Source organism: Alosa sapidissima, chromosome 2, assembly GCF_018492685.1.
Source record: "Alosa sapidissima isolate fAloSap1 chromosome 2, fAloSap1.pri, whole genome shotgun sequence".
Taxonomy (NCBI): Eukaryota; Metazoa; Chordata; class Actinopteri; order Clupeiformes; family Clupeidae; genus Alosa; species Alosa sapidissima.
The window spans coordinates 26,273,374-26,288,133 of record NC_055958.1 but is presented as its reverse complement, the minus strand read 5'-3'; the positions used below and the strand labels follow the sequence as shown (position 1 = coordinate 26,288,133).

Here is a 14,760-nt window from a genome sequence, read left to right as displayed (position 1 = left end):
AACCAGAGTCGTAATAGTAATGAAGTCTCAGGAATCAAACCAACACAAGTAACAAGATGTATCAAATAACAACAGAAAATTATACTTGTACATTTATCAAATGGTAGTAGTGCTTCCCAGTCATAATAAATACAACAAAGAAGCCTTGCATCATAGAGATGGTAGAAATGGATTCAACCATAGGCTAATGCTTAGAAAACATGGGATGGAGGAAATTGACCTATCCTGAGGCAGATAGGTCAATGAGTGAATGTATGGAAAATGTATATGTATGGGGCAATATGCAATATGGTTTTGTTATGTACAATAAAGGTGTCTTACAGGTCTCCTCTCAATGAAAACTGTCAGAGCATCTCTGAGACAGCTGCAATAACAAATAAGGGTAAGCAATGTAAGATGCACACTGATAAGTATGATAAGAGTCCTTGTGTCTATGGGAAAATAATACTACAGTAATCATATTTGGATATTGTCCAATTCAGGTGTTAAATTTTCCCTTGGGGATCAATAAAGTATCTATCTATCTATCTATCTATCTATCTATCTATCTATCTATCTATCTAACACCTGACACAGAGACATGAACTACACTGTATGAGAGAGAGAGAGAGAGAGAGAGAGAAATATAGTGCACAAAGTTATAGTAGAGGATGCATGTGTCACATGACTCTTTCATATCGATTCTTATGCATTGTAGTTAGGCCAAATAAGTGCTCTCTTTAACCCTTGCCATTAAGAATGTTTCCTCTTAGTCTCCTACCTACTCATTTCAGGCTAGGAAAGATGGCAAAAGGAAGCATTCTACTCTCTGAGGAGGAGGTAGCTCCAGCACACTCTGCCTCACATGACAGATAATGTAATCTGTAGACTGGTATTTTCCTGTTTCCATTGCCTCGGCTTAATCAAGGGTCACAGCAAAGATTAATGACTCAGAGGAATGGGAATGTCACTGGCTAATATCTGTTGACTTCTGGTCTGGATTGAGTGCTTTGGTGCTGCACTACTGAGGCTACACATGAGGGTTACTACCTTGCTCAAAACCCTAACAGGGTAAACATACTGAGCATCGCAAAGCTAAATTTAGCTAACAAATACAACAAATGGAAACCCATCTCCAAAGAGTTCAGAAAATAAAAAATATTTTTTAGGCCAAAACAATGGACCAACCAAAACAATCAAAACAAATGGCTTTTTTTTTAACTAACAAAATCAATGATTCTAGTTGCCAAACCACAAACGCACAATCAAACAAGTAATTCATTTTTCCATACCTCTTTGATGTCATCCTCTATGTCAGAGGACAGGCTGCTGAAGTCTTCTGTGTTGAGGTTCTCAAAGTCAGATTCCCCTGCAGCAATGGGGACTGAGACAGTCACGTCAGAATTACTGACGAAAGGCAAATACACATCCTCGTTGGACATGATGTAGTTCTTTGCAGTGTCCTCCAACCCTGCAGCTACTCCGTTCCGCTCCTTCAAACAGTCCAGGTCTTTGATGAACTCTACAGTGCTGTGGTTGGGAAAATAGATTCCATTGTCCATTCCATTGTTGGCGTGGTCGTCCCCTGACTTGACCATGCTCACGGGCTTCTTTTGCTTCTTTTTTCTCATGCAAAGGCTCCGAAAAGAGCGACGCACTGTGAGCTTCACCCAAGCAATGCCCCTATGAATCCGAGCCATGGCTATCTGAATGTTATTTGTCTCGTTATCGTCTTCTATAGCCGTCAGGTTGTCAGCACTGAAAGAGCTGAGCAGCAGCGCAAGAAAGAGGTTGAGGACCTGAGGTGTTTCAAAAACACAAGACAGACATATGTTTTGTGACTCAAATACATAGCTATAGTGTAAATATGCTTGCTTTTAACAGTCACTGTAGAGACATTAACGTACCACCAAATTTCCGATGACCATGACCATCATGAAGACAGTGAGACACATGGCCTGGCCTTCATGGACCTCCATGCAGTCCCACATGGTCTCAATCCACTCGCCACACAACACTCGGAACACAACCAGGAAGGAATGGGGAAAGTCGTGCATGTGCCAGCGTGGCAGCAAACAATCCTTAGAACAGTCATCTTGACACTTCTCCGTTATCTTGCAACTATTCTGTTCGTAGCTCGAGCCAAATAGCTGCATGCCAACCACAGCAAATATGAAGACAATAATGGCCAGCACCAAGGTGAGGTTTCCCAGGGCGCCAACTGAGTTCCCTATGATCTTGATCAGCATGTTCAGAGTGGGCCATGACTTAGCTAGTTTGAAGATCCTCAACTGTGAGTACAAAATGTTTTTGACAGTTTACAGAATTTCCTTAAACACTGCAATAACATGATGTGAATTTTAAGACAATAATGAGTTAAAAGTTTACAGTGTCCTTAAAAAAATGTTTCAGAGAAATATAAGTCAGTTTAACGACTCTAAAATCTACCAATAAGCTCATTTGGGAGGTTGATCTTACCAATCTGAAAGATCTGAGAACAGACATCCCTGATAGTTTTGCCAGCCCAAGTTCTATCAAGCTCAAGATGACAATAACACTGTCAAATATATTCCAGCTCTCTTGGAAATAATAGTATGGGTCCATAGCTATAATCTTCAAAATCATCTCACCAGTGAAGATTGCTGTAAATACCTGCCCATAGAAACATAATCAGCGAAGCCATTCAAGTAAGTAAATAATGAGATAATTCAAGAAAATAAATTATAAGACAATGCATCGATTAGGACACATTTAAGACTCATTTAGCAAGAATGTCACATAAATAACAAAATAATGTAAATACTATTTATGGGGGGTGTCTTACCAGATTCCCTACATAGAGAACACTTGTTAACGTGGGTGACCCTGGGTGCTGCTCCATTGACATAAACACTGTATTTAAGACTATACAGATAGTGATGGCTAGATCAGCAAAAGGGTCCATCACAATAAGGTAGACAACTTTCTTGATTTTCACCCATGAGGGACAGTCCCAGATCAGAAGAGTTCTGGCAAGCTCAAACCAACATGGATGGCACTTCTGTCTTGACTCTTCAAGTTCTGTTGAAAATGTCACATTTATTGTCATATGCAATAAAAAACAAAACAAAAAATATAGCCAAGCGGTGATGGTGTGCCCGAGCACCTGCGGTCTGCGACACGTGACATTTCGGAATCCAACAATGCACTCACATGTGGTGTGTTTGTCAAATGCACATACAGTTGAAACCAGAAGTTTACATACCCTGTACATACACATGCTAAAGTTGACTAAAAAGAGGAGTAACAAATTGGAAATTGATCTTAATGCCTTAATTAACAAAATGAGGAAAAATCCAACCTTTAAGGACACCAATTTTATTTGTGTATGAATAATTTATCGTAAATAAATAAATGTTCTTCCTCAAAAAAACAGGGACCATAAGTATACATACCCCTATGTTAGGGGCCATCCACACGTAGACGCTTTTTGGTTTAAACGCACATGTTTTGCATCGTCTTGCCCGATCGACCAAATGAATCCTGTAAAAACCTGGTCCCAGGGTGAACATTTTCGAAACCGTAGCCCTTTCGAATTTGTTTGTACGGCGAAACCGTATACTTGCGTATCGATGATGTCATCGCCACACCACAGCTGCCCTGGACTTGACACTTATAGTGTCTAACTTGCCTAACAATACTAGTTTTCATACATGACATTACCTACGATTACACTCAGTAGGATAAATATCACAACTGGTGCTGCGCAGCGCCAATAGTTTATCATGACTTGGTGGACTAAACAGTGTTTTTCCTATGTATTTTCTTGATGCATTCTAGCTACTAGTGATGTAGTACTCGAGTCCGGTCTCGGTTGAATAGGGATATTAAAATAGTAATTTCAAGTCAGTGAGACAATTACTGTATGAAAAGATGTTCACTAGCGGTAAACTGTTCTTGTGCAGTAAGGTCAAATTAATCTTTTACACACAGGAACAGATAAAAGACACACATACCTTCCACTGTGGTGATTATACTGGCCACACTCAGGGCTCTTTGCCTTATGGACACGTCATCTAAAAAGTCTGCCGAGTTAGAACCATATCGGACCCTCCTGAAGGAACCACTGCCAGGAGAACCCTTGAGATGAAGGAAAATGCAAAGCTCAGTCAGGAGCAAGCTTTGGCACATCTCTCAAACAAACAGAAATACAACCACTACCACCCACCCACCAGCATACAACCCCCCCCCCCACACACACACACAGATTCTGAAGGACCTGACCTGAACTTTTTTAAGGTTCCTGTTTTAAGGAATAGATAGATAGATAGATACTTTATTGATCCCCAAGGGGAAATTCAAGACTGGGCAATGCTTTAGCCATTTGAGATTCATGTATGAGTCAACAAAAAACGGTTACAGTTTATTTGATAGTATCGACATAAGAGTGACATGACACTGTCATGATCATGTCATAAACAAGTCATAAACGTTTATGACATAACACTTCTGTAATTAAGTGTCAAATATTCGGTTTTTGTCATAACAAGTTAGGGTTAGGATTAGGGTCATGTGTTCATGACAAGGTCATGTGTTCATGACAGTGTCATGTCACGCTTATGTCGATACTGTCAAGTAAAGTGTTACCCAGAAGACTTTGCCTGATGAGGAGAGAGACATTCCCATAGAACCATAAAGCACACAACAAAACAATATGTCTATTGCAAAATAACACTCAACTTTAGGAAGTGGTAGGAGACAGCAGCAATGGATAGCTATTGGACATTTCTTCATTCCAGCTAAACATAGTCCATGGAAGATACATTATATCAACAAACACCTCCTGGGGATCATGTATATGGATATTTTCACGATCAGGGTAAATGCTTGACATTATCTGTGTACCTGAAGATACCTGATTATGTTTGCTAACTATAAGTTATCATTGATAAGGAGACTTAGCAGCACCTACAAAATTATTATTAAACACATTGTTCAGTCATTTGCCTTGTACAGTAGAAAGGAGAATTTCATGTTTAACAGTATCAAAGGCAGCAGATACATCTAGTAGAATTAATAGTGATGACTGCAGAGGACTTAGCTACTCTCAATGCTTCAGTCACAGACAGAAGAGCAGTTTCAGTAGAATTACCACTCTTAAAACCAGACTTCATAGGGTCTAGTAGGTTATACTGATAAAGGAAGTCACATACTTGCTTGAAGACCACTCTCTCCAAAACCTTTGACAAGAAAGGAAGAAGGGAGACAGGTCTGTAGTTCTTCCTATCAGTTGGATTAAGTGTACTTTTCTTTAGCAAAGATGTAACCCTTTCCTGTTTAAAGAAAAAGGAACTATTCCAGAACTGAGTGAAGAATGTAGAAGAGTAGACGGGACAGGACCCAAAGGGCATGTTGTTGGACGATTTCGCCAAAGCACTTGAGAGACCGCTTCCTCATCAAGAGGAGAGAAAGAGTCCAACGATGCCATATGCCAAAACAAGGCAAAGCCCTACTTATAGGTTCATCAAACTGAGAACTTATTTTAGCAACTTTTTCTATGAAAAATGTTGCAAAGTCATCTGTTGATAGTCATCTGCTACACATATACACAGAATATACATATACAAAGAATGATCATAATTTTAGTCACTTACCCTGATTGTGAAACTACCCATATATCATCTGTGTGCAATTCTTTTCAAGCATTAATATTATCAAGCATCAAATGTAACAAAAGACAAAATATCCTTACAACAAAATCAACTCAAAACAAAGAAAGCAGAACAAGAACAAAAATGTTTTAAAATAGAAATAAAATAAATTAACTATTCCATTCATTCTTATGACACATCATATGTTTGCATCTATAAAACTATTTTTATGACATTCCTACTATAAAGTTGCAGCAATAACACAAATTCTGCTCAGAACTATACACAATTTGCTACAGCATCAAATTAGTATCATTACAAAAATATTGATTACTTGAATGGACCTGGAAATGTAGCTTTGTTCAGTGTTTCAGTTACTTATTATATTCAGTTAAGTCAAGTTCCAGTCAAGTTCATATAAATTAAGTTAAAGAAGCAAAAAAAGCCCAGTTGACACTGATAAAACTTGCTAACATGCTAGCTGGCATCTTTTGCCAGTATTGTTGGAGATGTCGTGTTGTAAGGATTTTCTTATATTGAAAATGATGACTTAAAGGACATAACTAAATGTTGCATACCCTGGATGTTAAGTAGGAATGTCAGGTGTGAGGACATAACTAAATGTTGCATACCCTGCATGTTAAGTGGGAATGCCAGGTGTGAGGACATAACTAAATGTTGCATACCCTGGATGTTAAGTGGGAATGCCAGGTGTGTTTATCTGCCCTTCATATGACCATGTGCCCAAATTAACAGTACTGTAGTTTCTTATTAAAAACATGCCTCAAAATGGCAAATGACAGCACAGTGATGCTGTAAAAAAAATGAGCAATAAGCAAAACAAAATGTTTTGTGGCTATTTGTATTGTATGTTTTTTGAGGATCACATGCTTAATCAGAGCTGAAACAATTACTATGAAATCTGACACCCGTCAGTCAGACATCAGAGGACTGAGAAAAAACACTTGGCTCAGCATGAGATCATGAGAACCCAAATTCTTACGTCATCACAAGGGGTGGGGGCATCTATCATCACCACAGGCAACCGAAGGTGAGCAGGTGACGAGGGTAGTGAGCCCCCGGAAACCTGGGACCCTATCCCATTGTGGTTCACGGAGCTCTGGATCTTGCTGCTGGCTGTCCGGAGGATATGGGAGGAGACGCTGTTCTCACTGACGTGCCTAAAGCGGGGCCTGCACGGCAGGAATAAGGAGCCACGCCGGCTGCCCTTGTCAAAGGGGCTGTGCTCGTCATCAGCGAAACCAGTTTCGTCCAATGCCCCGCCACGGTAACTGAAGACACTACTCCTGCTGTTCCGTCTGGGTGACAAAATGGACCCATGGAAACTAAGGATCGACTGGGAGAGAAAGACATGCCTCGGTCTTGGTTGACTATTACAAAAGGGCAATCTGAAGGAACACATCTGATGAATGATTACAGTGAAGCTGATAAGGATGACAGTGATGATGATAATGATGATGATACAAATGTGATGAAACCAGTCATGGTCCCATACTAATGCAGAAAATATTTAAAAGATGACAATAGCAAATAAGCATGGATGCATCCCACTGATGGTGATGAGGATGATGATGTTGCTGATGATGCTGATGATGATTTAAAAAAACAGTAATGATTGCAATAACAAAGGTGGATGATAATAACAATGGTGTCTATGACAGAAAATAAGATGAAACAACAACCGAAATAAAAATCTAAAAAATATGATGACAAGGTGATAAAAAGAACAATCTCAACAAAAAAGCAATATTTTTAAAGGGATACCATTTAATTGATACTAAGTTCAACTTTCTTAAGTGTCTATTAAAGCTTTCAATTTCATGAAGAACAACATTTGAACATTTATCCATCCATCCATCTATTAATCACCTGCCATGTCATGTTTCTGGCCTACCCTGTCGAGGTGGCCAACAGCAAGAGGGGAAGTCTAACCTGATGTGGGGATGAAGGATGCTCCTTATTGGAAAGGCGATGTTTGCCGTCCAGGAAACGAAGAGAGGGCCTTCTGATGCTGTCCTCTGACTCGGAATTGTGTGACCGCACACTGTCACCCCTCTCCCCATCTTTTCTGCGTTTTCTGTGGTTTCTGAGCTCCTTGGCACTTTTGGAGCTGAGTCTCGAGACGTTGGAAGATGACTCCGACAGGGCCTCGTTCTCTACTATGTCACTTATTATTTTGGTCTTAACCTATTTGCCAGTTGTGGGTCAGAAACACAAGTCAGAGTAAAATTTAGTCAGTAAAATGTAGTGGATGATTTGAAGTATTTATTTGTTCCTGTCTGTCTGTCTGTCTGTCTGTGAGTCTGTTTATCTATCTATTGCACATATGGTAAATACTATCTGGTTTCATCTTTGTTTGTTTCATCACAATTCTCATATGGGTCATGTTTCAGGAGCAAGCTGTAAATGTTGTCCCCTGCCAGTATGTTTACAAAACTGATTGATTACTTGAAGCCCCTGTTGCCCCTATCAACATACTCTACTGCTAGCAGTCAAAGGCAGTGCCATTTTTTACTGTGGCCTTGAACAAATATGTTCCTTTGAAAGCCAAAGGAGAAGAAATGATGCTAACAAAGACAATCAATAAGCAATAGATCAAGCTATTCTGTTTTACTTTGTTTAAATCGTTTTGTACCATGCTGTCCTTCAACTGCTCCAACATAGCTTGGAACTCCATCTCCTTCTGCTGGGCCTCCTCTATGGTGGCCTGGTTCTGTTCATCATAGGCCATGGCCACCACAGCCAGGATCAGATTTACCAGGTAGAAGGACCCCAAGAAGATGACCAGGATGAAGAACATCATGTAGGGCTTTCCTGCTGCCCTGAGAGTCTTAAGACAAATACCCAATGGAATTATAGTCACCTTCCATTTTACAAGTTTACAAACCTCGTTTACAACAGAAAATATTTTTTAATCACTCGTACCCAAGCTCAATTAAGCCTGATGAAACAGTCCAGTTCAGACAGAAAGATAAAAATTCTGAGTCTTTAAAGGTCATTATTCCCATTGTTATTAGATCAGCCATTTATCAATCACAGAATGGGCTGAGCATTCATCGGCGTCTCCTTCAGTAATAAACCATAAGCTTTATTGCTTTTGAAAACCATTGTGGCAATCCCTTTCATTACTTACTGTACAAAATTGTCATTCTCAACGTAGTTCTAAACACACCTGTTCACGTTAAGAATGGGGTTTGTACAACTGACAATTGCCCTTGTTTGAATAGCCTATGTGAAATCTATACAGACAAATGGAAGCCCTCCATTTGTTTACTATGTAGACCAGCCCTTAAAGTCCATCAAAAGCAGCAGGACAAACTGCATGCAAAGCATCCTTTGGAAATAACACTCTCATCTAAAGGAGCCAAGCAGGCAGTCCTCACACACCTGCTGGTAGAGTCGCTCCCAGTAGTCCTGGGTCATCAGCCTGAACAAAGACAGGAAGGCCCAGCCAAACGAGTCGAAGCTTGTGTACCCGTAATCTGGGTTCTTGCCCGTTTTATAGCACAAATATCCGTCTGGGCATACTCTGGAAAAGATTCAATTACAAATGCGTCCTCGTTAAATGCTGGCTCTCTCTCTGCATACACATGTGTAGGAAATAGAGAGACGGGCTGAATTGGCACAATGGTTCGTCTGAACAATATGGGCAGCTGTTGGGGTCTTACCCAGCTCCACTGCCATTCCCGCACAGCAAGGCATCTCTTTGGCCTTGGATAAAGTAGTGGTTATCTGAAAACAAAAATGCAGCGGAAGCCATTAGTATAATATGCATCCCTGGAAGAATGGTCAGACACAGTTATACTGTCTGTAAAAGTATGATATTATCAAATACTGTTTTCCAGACCTAGAAATGTATGAACATTTGGAGTTACAGTTTTGCTAATAGTAATACATTCACAAAAATACTGACAATATGTAAACATAATCAAAGCTCAAAGGTCAAAATCCCAGCAAAAATACACACTTCGTTCATAAAAGGGCAAGTACCTTGGATACTACTCAAAAGCATTAAACAAAAAAAAGCAAACACACACACACACACAAACTTCATTTTGAGTCATACAATTCTTGTGTGGCCAGAGATCACCTGGAAAAAGTCTCATTACGACTGCAAACAATAATGATTATTGACCTCTGACATAACTGAAAGTACTGCAATGTTACGGTAATATTTGCTCAGTGTTATATTTTTTTGTTTTATTCAACAATGAATTCAAACGAATATCTTTCAAACACACCCACATATAGCAACATGACGGTTTCCACACGTCACTGGTCAAAACTCACTTGGGTCCGAGCTATAGTTAGTTGAGTTAAGTATGAGACTCATTGATGCATTTCTGTTGGAGGGGTATTGCATTCTCACACATTTGTGCTTTAGATTGCCCATGAAGAGCTGCAGCCCGATCAGAGCAAAGACACTTAAGCAGAAGACGGTGAGAATCATGACGTCAGCCAGCTTCTTCACTGACTGTATGAGTGCTCCTACAATAGTCTTCAGACCTATGGGAAGTGATGGAGGACATTCCACAGTGTGAGTAGACAGCATTCTAATCAGTCTCTACAGCTGAGCTTCTGACGAATGCAACACATTTCCTAGCTTTCACTTCATCCTATTAAAGCAGTGTTTGAAGTAGACAATCTAATACTCTTATGAACAGGGTACAACCATAGTGCACACAGGGTAGATCAGGAGGTGAATATCTAATAACTGGACTATGTGATGAAAACAAACTCAATATAAGAACCAGTAGGACAAATCAAGCAGAGTGAAAGCAGAGAAAGGAAGGAAAAGAATTCCCCACTAACCATGCAATCAATCACCCTGACTGGCCTTTTGGATGCTCAATACCTCATGCAAATAAAACGGAATGCCATCCTCAAGGCTTGTAATATGCTATCTATTATATAAAAGAATGATAATTAATACCGATAAAAACCTACGAGAATTTGAGAAAAGAAAACAGGAGATCTTTTCTCTCCTCTGAAAACGAAATCATTTATTGCTGCTTTGGCTGTTTATAGTACAAAACTGAAAGTAGAGGAGAGGGCCGTTAAAGCCGGCTGTCTAATCGGTCAACTCCACCCTTTCACCTGGCTCTCACCTGGAACGACTGATATAGATTTGAGGGCCCGTAGCACCCTGAATGTTCTTAGTGGAGTCAGATTGCCCAGGTCCACATACCCCTCCAGAAAAAATGTGACATATCTGCGGGAGAGTGGGGGAGGGGAAAGTGGGGAGGGCAAGAGATGCAGTGACATTGAGGACAGGGAGCAGTCCGAGGAGGAGATGAGGAGGAGCTGGACCAAGAGGAGGAAGAGGAGAAAGAGCGGACGCAAACATCGCAGGCTGGCAGCAGCACTGTCGGACTATAGCCACTGCTTACCTGGGATCACTGAAATAGTTTTCAAAGCCCTCAATACTCTGAATGTGCGCAGAGCTGAAACATTGCCTAGGTTTACAAACTCTGTTACATACCTGCAGAATCAAATTGCAGAGTTATGGAACAGTGAGAGACTCCACAACAGCATTCACTTCTTTGACTAATGGTCTATTTGTGGTCTTATAGTTGGTGCAGGGCTTTGATTGTCTCAGGGCTGGGGGCGAATTCTGAAGAGTGGTTACACCTCACATGTACATAAGAGAACGTTGTATTAAACTTCCCTCTCTAAACATACCACAACAACCCATCCTTTTTCTGTGACTGTTTTATACATACACAAAATAATCATTTTAATTTTAAATGTGAAAACAGATATATAGTAACAGTTAAGCCTTCATCAAACCTTTATCAGTTCAACCTTACCTGGTTCAAATAGTCTTTAACCAGATGACCTATAAGTTATACATAACAGGAGCACTAAATATCCTACAGCTTTCAAAGTTTTTTAAAAACAACTAACACATTTTCAGACAAAGGTAGGTTTGGACATGCACAGGTAGGTTTGGACATTGGACATACTTACGCCATGACAATAACACAGAAGTCCAACCAATTCCATGGATCCCTTAGAAAGGTAAACGGCTCCATACAAAAGCCCCTTGCAAGAATTTTAATGAGGGATTCAAAAGTATATATTCCGGTGAATGTGTACCTGTGAGAAAGCAAGGGAGGTAGGTTATTGTGCTATGATTGCAGCAGAGGGGAATGATAGTAAACAGTGAAATTATAGAAAATAAATGATGCTGCAATTGTTGAAATGAAATTGTTACACAGTTCATCATATACAGTGCACATTCAGGTTGTTAGAGAATACTTACTCCACAGGTTTTGGATTCGAAGACTGTGTCATAAACCCACAGTTGGTTAAGATTGTGCACATGATCAACATGCTAAACCATGTAGAAATCATGGTTAAGGAAAAACGTTGATAAGAAAATTAATATATTAAAGGTGCTTTAAGCAATGTTGGGTAATATCACTTCTGTTGACGTTCAAATAAAACAGAGAGCTAGCTCGCTACTCCCTCCCCCTCCCTCCCGTGCAATTGAAACTCTCCTAAACGTGCATATCGTTGGTGATTGGCTGGAACAGTTTGTTATGTTTTTACGGTCCAGGCTGGACTAAGTTGTTTTTGTTGTCGTTTTTGGAGCCTGGGCTGTCCACAGAGACAGAATTTTTTTACAGTGTATTCAGGGCACAGGATGGTGAAGTCCTGTTTGCTGCATGTGACAAAAAATGTTTTAGCTTAGAAACCGCGTAACATCGCTTAGAGCACCTTTAATGTTTGAAGCGCTTTGTTCTATTGACATATTATTTAAAGAAAAAAATACTTCACTGTATATTGTAACATTCCATATCCATGTGGAATTCATAAAAGGATATCGATGCACCAAAACTTTAATAGCAATTCTTCTAATGGGATTGAAGGGGCTTAAAATATACAAAGCACGTGTCGCACTGAAGCGAAAGATTGTCTTCCCTTTGTTCAACACTATAAAGGTCTACAAAGAAAGAGCACATGAGTTAAAGGAACATGATAACACATGATGGTACAATCCCCAACCCCACCCCACTCCCCTCACACACACACACACACATGAATAAAGGAAATTCAACTCAGCAACCTACCTGAGACACTTCAATATACATTTGAACAACATAGAAGTGTATTAAAGATTACTGAAAAATGAGGCAATGGTAGACCCATTGATACATTCTATCACATTCACATATGACCTAAACAAAGTGTCTCCCTGTAGTCCGCTTTTTAACCAATGTACAGCACAAGATGAGGCTTATCTCTGCCTCTCTCTCTCTCTTTCTCCCTGTGGGTCTGTCTTCACTAAAAAAAACAAACCAACACTCTTAAAACGAATGTGTTGTCCCTATCTGGACACAGAGATGTGTTAAAAACAATGCTGTGTTGTATTCAACAGATTCGCTTTAAGAGTGAACCCTTGGTTGTCCCACTGCTTGCTTTTCTTGCAACAGTACAAGTAATTATAAACATCCTGAATGGCTTGATAATTATCACAGTAATGGAATAGAGGCAGGAAAAAAGGACATTAACTGTGCAGTCATTGAGCAATTATGCAATGAGTGACTGGCGATGACCACCACACCAGGGACCAATCTTCCATCAGTAAGGACAAATCGATCCGTGCCAGCTTCCTCTTGCGGACCAATCAAAAACCAACCAAACTCACTTTTTTGTTGTTGTAATAAGTGTCCATGTCCTCCAGAGGGCTGGACACCAGTTCACAGGGCACGTCCCCATATATGAAGGGCAGGATTTTCCCCGCCTCCAGGTCGCCATTGGGTTTCGGGACGTTCTCGTCATCTTTGGCCCGCTTGTCCTTTGGCTTGTTTTGGGCCTCCTCGCGGATGCGATTCTCGATGGCCCTGAGCGACTCGCGGCCGAACGGACGGAAGCTGTCTGGTCCGGGTGGCAGCAGCATCTGTGCCATGTTGTCATCATGCACCGTCAGCGTGTCCAGATAGCCGCCTGCAGCAGAGAGGGCTGTGTAGGTCAGCACCAGAGGAAACAGGGAGAAAAGAGGAAAAGAGAAAGAGAATGAAAGAGGGAGTGAGAATAATAGAGTGAAAGAGTGCAGAGAGAGGTGGGGTGGGGTGGGGTGGGGGGTACTATAATTAGCTGCTGAAATATTGACTGGATGTCACTGGTTACAGATGTATCTATGGAAAACAACCGCATCACACCAGTCTCTGTGACATCACACTGCTTTTTCATTGCTTTTCAAAGTCTTTCAACAACAAATAAAATCCATCTCAAATCCACTGATTCTGACGTGTAGAAAACAAACCGCCCATTCTCAGTACTCTTACTGTAGCTCTGTGGTTCAGACTGAGATATTCAGTCACCATCTCTGAGCACAGACAGGCTATAGAAGGAGAGGCAGAGACAGAGATGTTCCGCTCTAATCGCATCACTGGACAAATGGGTTTACCGAAACACTTACTGAGGATCTCTGTGGATTTCATCTCTCTACCGACTGCATTCTTAAGAACCCCACCAAGCAAATTGTGTTTCCACACGTTCTATAGAGTTGCTGTCCAGTGTCCATTCTGGGGTATTTTACAAAAGACAGAACATTTCTTTTCCTATTTTGAAAACCTCAAGTTGATTTCATGCAGAGTCCATATCTCACTTGTTTCTTCATATTGTTTATACAGCATGAATGACTAAGGGGGTCCTGGGAACACAAAGAAATCTTTTCTAGGGAATGTACACATTTAGGGGCTAAAACTAGCTCCGATTTCACAGGAAACTGTGACTTAACATATTTTTATTTCATGGCCAACAAGAGCTAGTTTAGAAATTTCTAGAAGGTCTCATCTGTGATAGCTGAAGTTTACAGATCATCGTAGACTCTATGCTCTCTACTCTATAATAAATCGTTCTGAGGCTGGTGGCACAGCAGCGTCTGTTTATCCATGGGAATCCTGTGAGGATTCCTGCCAGTGCCGTTACATCATCAAACAGCAAAACTTACGTATACTGCTCCAAACATACAGTACTACAACTACATAAATGCCCTCATACTGAGTAAGTCTTCTCCATAGTCTCCTGGAAACTTAATTGGTTATACAGGCTTTCTAGTGTGTAGTTTAAACACACACCAATGTACAGAATGTACTTTTCACCACCTTGGGCACACTGT

At 40.5% G+C, this 14,760-nt stretch overlaps 1 protein-coding gene across 6 annotated transcripts in view; it reads right to left on the bottom strand.

Moving 5' to 3' along the window:
• The window catches only part of scn1laa (sodium channel, voltage-gated, type I-like, alpha), a 44,494-nt gene that overhangs the window by 16,773 nt on the left and 12,961 nt on the right, over window positions 1-14,760 (bottom strand). For 4 of the 6 annotated variants that reach the window (XM_042083154.1, XM_042083193.1, XM_042083171.1 and 1 more), the window contains 16 exons: window positions 13,285-13,598; window positions 12,461-12,579; window positions 11,896-11,976; window positions 11,601-11,729; window positions 10,739-10,842; window positions 9,921-10,136; window positions 9,299-9,362; window positions 9,018-9,159; window positions 8,266-8,460; window positions 7,563-7,817; window positions 6,613-6,966; window positions 3,975-4,098; window positions 2,804-3,039; window positions 2,458-2,631; window positions 1,887-2,270; window positions 1,272-1,778 (listed from right to left, as the gene is read on the bottom strand). In XM_042083154.1, the coding sequence (XP_041939088.1) occupies window positions 1,272-1,778; window positions 1,887-2,270; window positions 2,458-2,631; window positions 2,804-3,039; window positions 3,975-4,098; window positions 6,613-6,966; window positions 7,563-7,817; window positions 8,266-8,460; window positions 9,018-9,159; window positions 9,299-9,362; window positions 9,921-10,136; window positions 10,739-10,842; window positions 11,601-11,729; window positions 11,896-11,976; window positions 12,461-12,579; window positions 13,285-13,545 (3,345 nt within the window). In that variant the 5' untranslated portion in view covers window positions 13,546-13,598. Of the gene's footprint in view, window positions 1-1,271; window positions 1,779-1,886; window positions 2,271-2,457; window positions 2,632-2,803; window positions 3,040-3,974; window positions 4,099-6,612; window positions 6,967-7,562; window positions 7,818-8,265; window positions 8,461-9,017; window positions 9,160-9,298; window positions 9,363-9,920; window positions 10,137-10,738; window positions 10,843-11,020; window positions 11,113-11,600; window positions 11,730-11,895; window positions 11,977-12,460; window positions 12,580-13,284; window positions 13,599-14,760 lie in introns of all 6 variants that reach the window. The other 2 variants (XM_042083179.1, XM_042083185.1) reach the window with 2 other exon arrangements.